Here is a 13,547-nt window from a genome sequence, read left to right on the forward strand (position 1 = left end):
AAGATTATTTCTTGATGCCATTAGATGAGACCATCAAAGATGATGAAGAATATATTAGACCCAAAAACAAAAAATTACCATCCCAATATATCAACGACATCCGTTTTGACTTTTAAAAAACTGGTAGTCGTTTTGTCGAGTGAAAGTGGAAAAGAAGCTCCACCTCTTCTACTTGTCATCCTCTGACGTTTCCACACCAACACCAACGCCAACGCCAACACCAACAAATCTCTCTCTCTCTCTCTCTCTCTCTCTCTAATGGCGATCTCCATGAGATCGGGAAGGAGACAACAACGAGGAGGAGGAGGATTCCGAATAAGAATATCATCTCAAAGGCGATTATTCCGTACAATTATCATAAGCCTTGTCTTCATCGCTGTTGTCCCTCCCATCTTTTTCCACTTCCGACTCAAACGCCTCCATCAGGTACAACAACTAACACGAACATACAAAACCCATATCTTTTTTTTAATACTTGAGAAATTAATTGAAATGGGTTTTGGTTTTGGTTTTGGTTTATTATAGATACAAGGAAGAAAGTGCGGTTGGATGAAGGATCCACCTCTTGTGTGTGCTCATGGAGGTGACTCAACCAACGCCTTTCCCAACACGGTACTAAAACTCATCCTTTTGTTTCTATTTGTATTAGTATTAGTAATGTTGTGTTTGTTTTGCTGATTCGTTTTATGTGATGTAAATATTGCATTGCAGATGGATGCGTATCGTATTGCGCTTCATTCTAAAGTAGACTGCATTGAGATTGACGTTTCTCGTTCTTCTGATGGGGTTTTGTTTGCTCTCCATGATAGGTACTTTTCGGATTATCTACATTATTTGCTCTTTCATTTACCGTTCTTTCTTTGCTCCTAACACCCATTAGACTTTGACAACTTAGGTTCAGTTAGGTTCCCCAAGCAAAAACAGTGTTATCTTTGTTAAAGAACAATTAAATTCAACTATGTGATTCAATACTCAATGTGACTGCGTATGGAATTTAATTGGCAAACATAAGGTAGTATATCACTTATGATCCATTTGGGTTGAAGGGGAGTGGAGTAGAGTTGGCCAGAAATTAGCCTAATATCCGGCCAACCCTACTCTACTCCCCCTTGCTCTCCCTTCAATCCAAACAAGCCTTTAAGGAATTGTAAATAAGTTTTACCCAATTAAAAATTCTTGCCCTGTTGAACTACTTTTTATATCTTGGGAGCGCGTGTTATGCTTGGTCGTTGTGGTGATATGACTTAATGTGCAAAAATAATTTAGAATGGAATTGGAGGAATGTCTTGGATGTAGCATTGAAAATTATTAAAAACATGCATCAAGTAATACAATGACTTAATTATGTGGGTTGAATATGCTTAACATTTATAACAAGTGCATTACATGCAATATATTTGAAGAATAGTAATAAAGAAAGGTAAGCATATCTAATACTGTCCAAAAAGTGTGAAACACATTCATGTTTTAGTATTTATTTTCCAGTCTTTCATCCTTTGAATTAGCTACTTGGATATTTGATTCTCACATTACACAGGCAGGGATTTGCAGCGGATATCTGGAAACAGGACTTCTAAAGTAGGGTACTTGAGCATGAAAGAGGTGAGACTTGGTGCATTAGCTTTCTTGTCAAAAATGCTAATCAGCTCCTTTAGTATTTGCATTGTGAATCAATGTTTTTGTTGTCAATCTGCTAGTTAATGAATGTTGGTCACACTAACTGAAGCTGTAACTATAAAATTATAAACATAGAATTGTAGATCAATGTTCATTTGGCTGGTTACATTACCTTGGACTGGACACCTGTTGAATTATACTGGGCAGACCAACTGAAAGGAACAGATTGATTTGTTCTTGTGGTGAGGCTAGCCAAGTTGTGCTAGTTTTGATATCTTAACAGTAGTTTTATAGCACTAACATGTCCCAGTGGATCAATGTGGTGGTGGCCTGCATGCAAATGGAGAAGTTACACATGAAAAAGCTAACAAACAAGATCCTTCCTTTGTGAGGACTGAGGACACTTATTTAGCTCAAGAATCAGCCTTTCTTCTAATATAATTGGTCATGGTTTCATGAAGTTAAGTGTAGAAGGTATAATATACAATATTTTCCTCTCAATTTAAATGTGGGGGTTCACAATTGTAAAACTAGTAGTGCTTCAGGTGATTAACAAGTGAAGAGGATTTGCACAAGTTTTAACAATGATGACCTTTTGCCTTCAATAAATTGCTTCTCTGTAATGTTTATAATAATACACCTAGGTCGTTTAAGGGGAATAGGGTGAACCATAATTAAGCTGATCTGTTTTGGAGGGAATGTAGTCTTAGACTCAAGCTAACTTCTATTGTCAGCCTCAGTTTGGCTTCATCAAGTGTCTTCTGGGCTTAGTTATTGTAATCTAGTATTTGCTTTCCACATAATCTGGTTTTATATGAAGCATGTGAGGTTGCCATATCCTATTCGTTTTATCACAAAATCTCTGCATATATATTTTGTCTGAGTTTATGTAAATAAGAAAAGTTGACCGAGATTGTAATTTAGCTTATGGTTGTAGATAAAAGAACTAGGCCATGCTAATCAATCTGCACAGATGTTTCTTCAAGAAAGCATTCCAACCATTGAAGATGCTTTGAAGGTATCTTCCTGGATTTTGTCTAATTCTCCCCCATTCACTAAAATAATTTCCGTCTTCCTCTTTTTCTACGGTCATTGTGATAAACATATTTTGTCAATCCTGCTGCCCCTTTTGATGTGCCTTATGACACTATTCATTGACATCTATCTGCATTTTCATTTATCTTATTGAAACTTTGTTGTTGAGTTTTCTCTGACCATGGTTCGAATGGATGCTCTTAGTTGATATCAAATTCAGTTCGGCAAGTGATTCTAGACGCTAAGGTTGGGCCTCCATCATATGAAAAAGGGCTTGCAAAGGATATTCTTTCTGTGGTAAGTTTTTTTGTTGTCTTTCACTTCGCCTGTTCCTTTATTTTGTTTTTTGCTTTCTAACTTACTACTCTACATTTTTGCTTATAATGCATGGCATAAATATCTACCATATGAAACTCATAGTTTCACCCAACAAAAATGAAGTTACCTTTTGGATTTGTTGTTTGCAAGCATTTAAGCTAAAAATGATTTTTGAAGTCATGTAACCTTCAGGTTTTCATATGGAATTAGTAAGACCTAATCACCAAGCCCATCTTGTGCCTTCTTTTACAGGTTGAAAGGACGCATTGTAGGAATTGCCTTGTATGGGCTAAAAGTGACAATTTAGCAAGGGATGTAATTAAACTCTCACCGAATACTACAGTAAGAAGAAGTGATCTATTTTGACATGTTCAGGATCTTATCCTACATAGTTATTTGATGTTATGATTAACTGCTTTGTCCTGTATGCTGAATTCTTTAGTGCTTATAAGTTGGAGAAGAAGAACACTAGGGGGGGGGGGGGGGGGAGAGAGTTTAGGAGGGTTCATTGGAAAATACAAGTCCTTTTTGCAGTAAACATGGACCTGATTCAATTATTCTAAGCCCATTCAGGGTCCGCCACAACTCTCTAATAGTCTTTTAGCTTTTTACTATTGTGGGATGTGTTGCTCCAAATTAATGATCTTATCCAGACATTCATTTTTATAAGTAATTATCATGATTTGGCCAATGTAAAATTTTAGTCACTTTTCATGAATAGCCGACCGGAACAGTTTTAGGATATGAGACTTTGTTATTATTTTTGTGTGAAATCTACGGTCCTTACACTGACATGGGAATTATTTTATTATATATTTTTGTTGTTGTAAAGATTAGTTGTTGTACTTTTGTTGTTTAGATTTTCCATGAATTACTTAACTGGTAAGACACATAAAGCCAGAGAGTTTGGTACAGAAGTTGGTGTTTTGGCTTTTGAGTTTGTTCTCCTTGCATGTTGAATGTGTTAGGTGTCATTGCAGGTGGGCTACATTGTCATGAAGGATCCTTCTACTGGGCTAAGAACCAACTTAATGAGGATGAAAGGTGCTGGGGTGGTTGGTGTCTATCATCCTTTGATCGATGAAATGCTGATGAAAACTCTACATGGGTATGAAATTCCTTTGATGTATTAATATTTGCAGAGTAGCCCAGCATGTGCGCAGTATGATTTTCATGTTTTCCATTTGGGTTTAAGCAGGAGGAACAAAAAGGTATATGCCTGGACTGTTGATGATGTGGATTCTATGCAAAAGATGTTGTTTGAACGCGTGGATGCTGTTGTTACAAGCAATCCTACACTACTTCAAAGTCTAATGCAAGATATTAGAACACAATGCCTCGAGGATGGTTTTTCGTTGTCACAATGACAATCATTTTTCAAGCACTAAAAGGCTTGACTTCATTTTTGTGAATGACAGAATATAGTCAATATACTACATAGCTAGCCTTCATTAGTTACTTGGTTATGGTTATGGGTTTAGAATATTTCTCATGAACAGACTCCTTGCTGGTATTTGATAATAAAAAAGTTTAGATTCAATCTGATAAAAAAGTCATTTGTATGGCATTTTCCATATAGACTTGTGTGCATCATTTGTTATCACCAGGGTGTGACTTGTGGAGAAGAGAATTTCATAAATTCCTTATCCTAAAAGGGTGTTTAGACACGTACGAAGTCAAACATTTTATTCAGATCAAATTGTTGCAAGAGGAGAAGGCATCTTTTTCCATTAATTAATTGGAAGGTCGACTAGATGAGAACCCTTTACGTAACACACAAAAAACAAGAAAACAGGTGACAGAGAGAATGACGTGCCTCACATCACATGACTCCTCTAGTTTCTATCCGGCCACGTAGTTTTGGAGTTGTAATGTATGTCATATTTGTACATGTAGTACGCAAGGTATTTGTTTAGCCATCAACTCCTCTATGAAGCGATGACAAAAAAATCTCCGTCTCTTGTCCCCTCTGTTTTATGTGGGTGATTTCCCCATCTTGAATAAGTGATGGTGCATGAACGAGTTTTGTTTGTCTTACCCCCAAGTACCTCCTCATTAGGAATGGAAAACTACCCTTAACCTGACCCAACCCTAACCTACTTTATTCCTACCCCACACATATTTTACCTGCCCAAAAGAGAGGACGAAATGGGAGTAAGGATAAGCACCCCTATTCGACCTAACTTTACCTTATCTCGTTGTCATTACTACTATATTAGAATAGAATCTGCATGTGTAGTGGAAAGATAGTATTTTGTATGCCACATTTTGTGCTTGCATAGTATATTATATTCATGTGTTACGATTATGTTAGACTCACATGCAATGAGAAAGAAAATATATGTACAAAAATACACGAGATACCTTATCCAATAGTAAACTCAACTATAAAATAAAATGATATTTTTCATGTAGATTTATTTAAGTATATAACTCATTGAATTTATATATATTTAACTAGTAACTATTGACAACATTTTTTTTACTAACAAAATAATGTGATAAATAGTTATTAATGTAATATTATTTTTCACATAAATTGGTATTGATACTATTTTTATCCCCACTAATTGCACCATACCACCTTCATAGTTGCGAAAAAAACATAAATAGATCAAATCCGTATGAATTGCAAGTGATAATGAAATATCTTTGTGGTGATTTAATTCTCAAGATTCAATCCTCTTATACTTAAAGAACTATTGCCAAGAATATTTGAGCTAAATTGATGTTTTTAGAGTTCTCATTGTAAACGTTTAGAAATTTATCCTTCCCAAAGAAACAAATATATAAGATATGTTTAGATACCGCTTATTTTGCTAAAAACTAAAAACTTATTACTGAAAATACTGTAGTAAAATATTTTTTATTGTTAAAAATACTATTTATGCTTCTAAAAAAAAATACTGTTTACGCATTTTTCATTACTTGGCTGGTCCATACACAGTACCATGTGACCAGCCAAATGAAACACAAACACACACAAATGCAAAAATACCGCTATGCAATGGCGCACACATAAACCTAAACACCTTTAAAGTAGATGAATGGTTAATAAATACGGAAATTCAACTATCATACAAAGTGAGTAAAGAAGAAAATTCTGTTGCAATTAAGAGCTCCAACGAGACGAGATGAGATCACAGTGAATCCATCAGTGGGGCCCAGTTGAGAATAAAACTGTAACCGTGGAACCGACCTCCTACTCGTTTCGTTTCTTTGGTATGGTACCAACCAAAACAGCTTCTCAACTACAACTACGTGTTTCAGTTCCCACTTCCCACACAAACACAAACACAAACACAAACACGTCTCACTTCAAACTTTTGTTCTTATCTCTTGAGATTAAGAAATGAGTCAATAAATATTTATTAGGGAATTGTAAAAAAAAAAAAAAAAAAAAAAGATTCTCTCATTTCTGAGACAGATACTAAAATTTATCACTGCTTTTGTCGCACTTTCAAACAAAACAAAGCTTCAAATAAAAGTGAAAATACATAAGGGTTTCGGAAAATTCCATTAGAAGAAGAAGAAGAAGAAGGTGGCAATGGCAAGACTTGCATTGGGTCCTTGGTTCCACAAGAACGTCGTCGATCCTCTCAACCAAATCCTTCGCAGGTACTCTCTCTCCCTCTCTCTCGCAGCAGGTTTTTTTTTTCTTTTTCTTTTTAATTTGTTTTTGAAGTGGGTTTTTTTTAGTGTAATTGAATTGGAAATTGATGATATTTTAATGGGTTTGTGCTTAATTGCTCATTACTGTAACTCTTTTATTGTTATTGTACATTTCCCATGCTTAATCGTAGTAATTTCTGGGCTAACAAGCATTGAATTTTCGGTTGAAACAGCTCAGAGATCTTTTAAAACAAAATTTAAAAATAATTATCGAAAGTTAATTTCTTTTTTGTGCATTCTAATTTTCCACGTTTGGGCAATGATAAATCAGGCATAAAGATAGAAGATTTGAATTGATCTTAGTTTTAGTACTACTATTGTTTGATTATTTCAAGGTTATGTGTTTGATCAGTTTATTTATTAGATCTATTTAGCATTAGGAAATTAATTTGAAGTCATTTTGAGTAAATTTTACCTTTTTTTTTTTCTCAGGGGTGCTGAGCCGAAGCAATTGGCATTTTCTGCTGCTCTTGGCATTACCTTGGGGGTATTTCCCATTTGTGGTAATGTCTTCTTCATTTAGCTATCAAATTTATTTATTTGTCTTAAAAGTTATCTTATGGTAATACTACGTAGTTGTCTGATTAGTCAGTATTAGTGAGTTCATATTTGAGTCATGATTCGTAGTTTATTGTGCACCAATTATACATTTTTGTGGAGAAAACAATAATGCGTGCTTGAAGCTATAGAGCAATGTCAGCATTCTTTAGATGAACATGAACTAATGTTTCATTAACAGGGGTCACTGTGTTTCTATGTGGACTGGCTATTGCATTGCTTGGATCCCATTGCCATTCTCCAACTGTAATGCTGGCAAACTTTATGGCTACACCAATAGAGTTGAGGTACTTTGTGCATTTTCTTAACATCAGCTTAAATATGTTGTCATTATTGGTAATAGAGATCAATTTTTAGTTTGCATTCTGATTGCTGATATGTTTTGCTTTCTAGTCTGTTGTTGCCCTTCTTGCGCTTTGGTGAAATTCTCACTGGTGGACCTGAATTTCCATTTACATCTGATGCTTTCAAGAAGGTTTTGACCGGCCAAGCTTCGCGTGAAGTCCTCTTAAGTGTTGTCCATGCGGTAGGTAGCTAGACTAACATCCTCTAATATTAAGACTCTCTCTCTCTCTCACACACACACTCACGCTTGCACATGCTTTTACGCCTCATTAACTCCCCTAGTGATATCTGAATTCAAAGAAATTGGTATTTGGATCACTCAATCCTGTAGTAATGGCTATTTCTTAATCTGTGGTCTTGGCATGCTGTATGCTCGTAATCCTTTTTCGATTGATAATAGAGCAGTTAACTTCAATTGCCTAGCTGCAGGTGCTAGGGACTAGGGTGATCCAAAGTGTAACTAAATAATTTCAAATGATTTTGATGTTACTAATGGGGAAAATTGGGAGTGTCTCAGGCTACAGTATCTAATGTTTTTAATTGCTTGGACAAAGCTGTGAATCATGGAAACAGTCATTGTTCGCGTACAAATGCTTGAGTGCAATTTTTGATGGTCTTGCATGAAGTGGGTATTTTAACTTGTGTACAATTCTACAATTCTTCATCTAGCACTTGTGTAAAATCAGTGACCAAGTTGTCTCCTGAGTTAAGGGTTTCATGGGTATTTTAACTTAAATGAAACAATGTTAGTTTTGATTGATTTGATTTCCTTGGCAAGACTGGTTTTTGCTACTCCAGTGCCAGGGTAAAATTATCCTGCTGATATTCTAAGTTAGATTTGTTGTAAATTTTATTTTAATTTAGTTGCTGTAAAAATATTTCTGAATATGTAGCACTGATTCCTCTACCAAGGAAGCCATGTTAGAGTCACTGACGCCTCTTGGACACAAGTTTGACATACTCTAGACATCTCTGTCATTCCTGAATCTTGTTTTGGTTGTACAAGTAATGAGTCACAACTAATATAAGACACAATTTGGAATTTGAAAACAGTAATGCTTTTAGTGGGGTGCTCTTTCAGGCTTTTGTGCACTCTAATCACATGCTATTTCATTTTGCTCTGAGCAGGGTGCCACATAACATGATGGCATTACTGTTAGTAAGGTAGTCTGTTTTATTCATGATCAAAACATGACCACATTTTTTTATCTTTCCTTTGCTTTAAATTATTTTTAATCAATTCTTGTACAACCCAAAAAATAAGAAAAAGAAAAATCATAGCAAGAGTTTCACAGACTGGGCTTGGCACCTATTGTAAGTGATGCTTTAAGCTGTTAACTCTGGTTGCTTAGCTTAGTTTCCCTGTCCAACTTAGTTGCCAGTGCATAGAGCTAGTCATAGCCACCAACGAAATTTGAGAAAATTACAAAGCAATAACTGTATGGGATACTACTTCTAAAAAAAAAAACTGTATGGGATATTGCTGTTTGACCAAATGGTTATGGTTTGGGAGCTCATAGGAAGATTAACATGTAATGATAATGTAGTTATGTGTTGATCAACACATTCATCAGCCTATTATATTTTCAAGCTTGAACTTACTAAAACAAAGTAAAATTTCGAAGCTTGAGCATTTCAGTCCTGACCTAATGACACTGTTATCTGAAAAGTATTCATCTATCAATCTTTGCAGTTGTTGGGATGGCTTGTTGCGGCACCCTTTATATTGGCCACACTCTACATCATCCTTTTACCATGCTTCAAGGTTTTGGTTAACAAGTTCAGCTCTGTTCCGTTAAGCCCAAAGAAACCACTTCATTCACTCTCAGATGTCCGGCTGAAGGTAAGGGATGTCTGATTAACCTGTAATAAGCAGATTTTCATTCATCCATCCCATCAACATTGTTTCTAGCCTAATTGATGTACATAAAACCCTTTTATGTTCAAGGTGTACAAAGAAATTTGCATCGGTATTGTTATCATTTTGATGAGTTTCTTCTACCAACTACTGTATCATTTGGATAAAAAGTTAATGAAATTATGAGAGATTGATTTGCGATGATGACAGGAAACTGATGCAAGTCTCAATATTGCCCAGCATCGTCACGTCTATTCCATGTATTCCTATGCACAACACCTATTTCATCGAAATGCTCATTGATTTTTAAGTTGGACACAGGCTGATGCTTACATTGTACATTGTCTCAAAACACACTAGAATGGACATGGTCATGATAGGCACTTTTGAGGGCCAAGGAGCTGCCCACTCTTTATTGTCTATATATGATACGTACTTTTTCAGTTTTGGATTACATACCAAACTCAACTTGTTATTTAAAAAGGTTATGATATTATTATGAAATAGGTTTCTTGCAACAAATTATCATTACGGCATTTCTGATTTTTTGTTGTCAAAATCCAAAACGAAGGGTTCAAACAATGGTCTGGGGACAAGGAGGGTTGGGAGTGTTTGGGGGGGTGGTGTTTGGGTGGGTCATGGTTTCAACAAATTTCACTATTGTTTTTCAATTTTTGAAACGAATTGTTTGGTTGCAAAGTGTATTCTATCTCGCTTGAGAAGCATTATATATTATATAATAAAAATTGGGTCTCTTTTGTTCTTATCCGTTTTGTTGATATTTTATTAACTTCTGATTTTTTGTTATTTTAAATATAGGTCTCTTTTGTTCTTATCCAGCCTACATTCTAGGATTTGAAATGAAATAGCCATATTAGCATCAACTCAAAATCTATTTTGCTTCTAAACAACAAAACTCAACAAAACTACGTAAGTGCTAAAATATCTTTCAATATTCCACTTGCATTTTTTAAAATTGTTTCCTAACATAAGTTTTTTTTTTTAAATAATAAATTCGGATTTAAAATAAGTACTTTTTACCATGGTTTTAAAAATTGGATAGGACCGATCGGCTCAACCGAGGGTTGGACCATAATCCAGTATGGTAAAAATCATGAAAACCTGGAATCAGACCATTTTTTGGTTCTTTGATTATTCCGGTTTTTAAAACCATACTCTCAACTCAAACTTGTCTTTTTCCATTCTAAGGTCACAAAATAGATTAAATTAGAGGACATGGACTGAATTGGACCAAATTAGATCGAATGGACTGAAATAGACCTAATGCACTGAAGCGGATAGAAATAGTCCAAATTGGATCAAAATAACCAGAGTGGACTGAATTGGACCGAAATGAACCAAATTAGACCTAATTGGATTGAAATGAGCAAAGTGGACTGAAATAGACTCAATAACCGAAGTGGATTGAAATGGACCGAAATTCACCAAAGTAAACCTAATGGACCATAATGAACCAAAAGAACCAAAATTACCAAATAGACTCAAATGGACCAAATAGGACCAAAACCGTGCATTGAGACTAGTCCTTATCTATTTATTAAACACTAAGCCATGCATGATTCTATTATTAAAGAAAAAACCAAAGCAATGATATGTGCAATGGCCTGATGTGTAAATACTGTGGAGATTTTTTTATTGGTCATTTGCTTCATTATCCCAAATTTCACTAATATTCAATAAATTCACATATCTCGAGGTATGAAAGATTGAAAGTATCCACCCCTTCAGAGAACACATTCAACGATTGTAATTTGTAGTGAGTTCTAGTTAGCTCAACTAGTAAAGTCTCTGATGGTTGTATAAGAGATCTGGGGTTCAATTTCCGTCTACACCAAAAACTAATTGGTGTCTTGGTCTGATAATAAAGAGCTATTATCAGGAGCGGATGCCATATGTTGAAACTCTCTTAAAAAAAAAAAAAGATTGTAATTTGTACATTAAGAGCTTAAATACAAGATACTCTTCTTATATTCTATAATTGTATCGTATCAAATATTTGCACATTCAAGAAATTACGATGAGTTTGTATGGAAAATGATAAATGACCTAGATAATCCTTTAATCGAGGAATCAATCAATTCTTTCACTTCAAAACTGACACTAAATATTGTTAACGTGCCATATTTAGGTGGTAAATTGTGGGTTCACGTTTTAGTTCCTAAATGATGGCTGTTAATCCCCTTAAGAGGTCAATCAATTTACATGAGCTCATGCATGTACTCACCGTTGATTTCATCTTGAACAAAAAACTTTCATAGTACTAATACTAAAGAGCTTATCGAAAAATTCTTTATTTTTCTTCGGGTGTCCTTTAAGAAGCATAAATTACACAATCTAATAAAAAGTGAAATTCATATATTGACAACAACAACAATCAAAAGACACGCAGATACATAAAGTTTACAATTGCTTTCTATGAGTTTTCATATTTTGAAATCGTTGCATGATAGTCTCATTATCAATGCTACAAACTACATCTTTTTCAACATAAACAATCAAGCAATCATTCATCCACTGATCTCCCATTTGATTGTGCAGTTCATTCTTTATATATTTCATTACTGATAAACTTCTTTCTATTGTTGCAGTAGCGACAGAAAGGGTCAAAGCTAACTTCACAAGCAAATAGACTAATGGATAAGTCTCATGCTTTCCTATGTTCATTAACTTTTCAGTAAGTTTACTAACTCCTTGAAATTCTAAAAATAAGTCATTGTTGCGCATATCAAAAATGTAATTTTGAAGTTGAGAGTCAAGTGCCAAGATATCTGTCCTAAGAAAATCAGATGGATAGAACTTTGCTAGACGGAACTTTTCTAGACGTATCAACTTTTCCTTATCAAAAGCCACAAATGAATCACTTGAATTCAAGCAAGTCATACAAAGTAGCAAATCAATATTCGCCTCTGAAAAACGGTTGTTAAACTCTTGAAGTTGCATATCTATAACTGTGTAGAATAGTTCAACACGATAATGATGTAAATTTGTATTTTGTTGGGTGTTGCGTCATGACCTCCCACTAACTACAAATATTTCATCCATGTTCAAGATAGGAATATCATGTGTGGTACAAAATAAAGACACTTCAGTCAATAAAGATATCAATTCATCATCTCTTATCACTTGCAATTGTTGCTTAGACACTTTAACAAGATCCATAGCATTTACTATATCTTGATTTTTTTTTTTTTTTTGCAATGCTATTAACAACTCATTTGTGATCCCTAAAATGTTTTTCATCAAGTGTAGAGTAAAAACAAATTCAAAAGATAGAATTGACCTTATAATAGATCGAGCTTCAACTTTTTGGTCGGAGAGGCCATCTTCTTTAATAATCTCAAGTACATCAGCAACAGCGGAGAACATCAAAATCAAGTTGAAAATAGTCCCATAATAGGATCCCCAACATGTATCACCAAGACGTTTAAGATTTGTTTCTTGATTCAAACCTTGCCCACTTCTACGTACATCATTCTCTAAATCTTCTTTAATTTTGGCAAATTGTGCATCTCAAAGAGCATCTCGTCTCTTACAAGAGCCTCCAACAGCAATCACTAAACTACTAATCACATAAAAAAATTTAGCAATGTTAATGTGATTTTTAGCAACGGCAACAAGTGTCAATTGAAGTTAATGAGCAAAACAATGAACATAAAATGCTGACTTATTCTCTTTTAAAATTCAAGTTTTGAGACCATTGATATCATCTTGCATATTACTAGCCCCGTCATAACCCTGCCTACGTATTCTCGATAAACTCAAATTATGTTCACAAAGTAAACATTCAATAGCATATTTGAGTGACAAAGCGGTGGTATTTGCTACATGTACAATACCAAGGAATCGCTATAATAATTCCTTTTTTGTTCACATAACGAAGAACGAGGGCCATTAGTTCTTTCACTGAGATATTACTTGACTCATCAACTAATATTGAAAAGAACCCATTGTCAAGATCCTTGATGATGGCTTTTGATGCTTCACATGCAATTGCATTCACAATGTCTTTTTGAATATCACGGTGGGTAAGCTTGCAATTTTTTGGAGCTTTTTGCAACACTTCATTGATAGATTCATTGTGATCCCCCAAAAATTTAAGAAGCTCAAGGAAATTTCTTTTATC

The 13,547-nt window shown here is 34.7% G+C and overlaps 2 protein-coding genes across 2 annotated transcripts; both read left to right on the forward strand.

Annotated features, from left to right (window-relative positions):
- Positions 1–176: 176 nt before the first annotated feature.
- LOC142618951 (glycerophosphodiester phosphodiesterase GDPD4) lies at positions 177–4,510 on the forward strand. The gene is made up of 9 exons (XM_075792015.1): positions 177–426; positions 526–612; positions 712–809; positions 1,542–1,602; positions 2,555–2,635; positions 2,857–2,949; positions 3,223–3,312; positions 3,951–4,078; positions 4,169–4,510. The coding sequence occupies exons 1-9, from the start codon at positions 259–261 to the stop codon at positions 4,335–4,337; spliced, it is 975 nt and encodes a 324-aa protein (XP_075648130.1). The 5' UTR covers positions 177–258; the 3' UTR covers positions 4,338–4,510.
- A 1,668-nt stretch (positions 4,511–6,178) lies between these two features.
- Positions 6,179–9,920, forward strand: LOC142618325 (uncharacterized). Its single transcript, XM_075791241.1, has 6 exons — positions 6,179–6,588; positions 7,075–7,145; positions 7,382–7,487; positions 7,594–7,726; positions 9,239–9,388; positions 9,614–9,920. The coding sequence occupies exons 1-6, from the start codon at positions 6,518–6,520 to the stop codon at positions 9,704–9,706; spliced, it is 624 nt and encodes a 207-aa protein (XP_075647356.1). The 5' UTR covers positions 6,179–6,517; the 3' UTR covers positions 9,707–9,920.
- Positions 9,921–13,547: the final 3,627 nt, after the last annotated feature.

Source organism: Castanea sativa, chromosome 12 (assembly GCF_040712315.1).
Source record: "Castanea sativa cultivar Marrone di Chiusa Pesio chromosome 12, ASM4071231v1".
Classification (NCBI taxonomy): domain Eukaryota; kingdom Viridiplantae; phylum Streptophyta; class Magnoliopsida; order Fagales; family Fagaceae; genus Castanea; species Castanea sativa.

Excerpts from the sequence above, each read along its gene's own strand:
- LOC142618951 (XM_075792015.1), top strand. The coding sequence starts at position 259 with ATGGCGATCTCCATGAGATCGGGAAGGAGACAACAACGAGGAGGAGGA. Across the intron at positions 427-525 it reads GACTCAAACGCCTCCATCAG|ATACAAGGAAGAAAGTGCGG; the intron begins GTACAACAACTA and ends GGTTTATTATAG. Across the intron at positions 2,636-2,856 it reads CCATTGAAGATGCTTTGAAG|TTGATATCAAATTCAGTTCG; the intron begins GTATCTTCCTGG and ends GGATGCTCTTAG.
- LOC142618325 (XM_075791241.1), top strand. The coding sequence starts at position 6,518 with ATGGCAAGACTTGCATTGGGTCCTTGGTTCCACAAGAACGTCGTCGAT. Across the intron at positions 6,589-7,074 it reads CTCAACCAAATCCTTCGCAG|GGGTGCTGAGCCGAAGCAAT; the intron begins GTACTCTCTCTC and ends TTTTTTTCTCAG. Across the intron at positions 7,727-9,238 it reads TCTTAAGTGTTGTCCATGCG|TTGTTGGGATGGCTTGTTGC; the intron begins GTAGGTAGCTAG and ends CAATCTTTGCAG.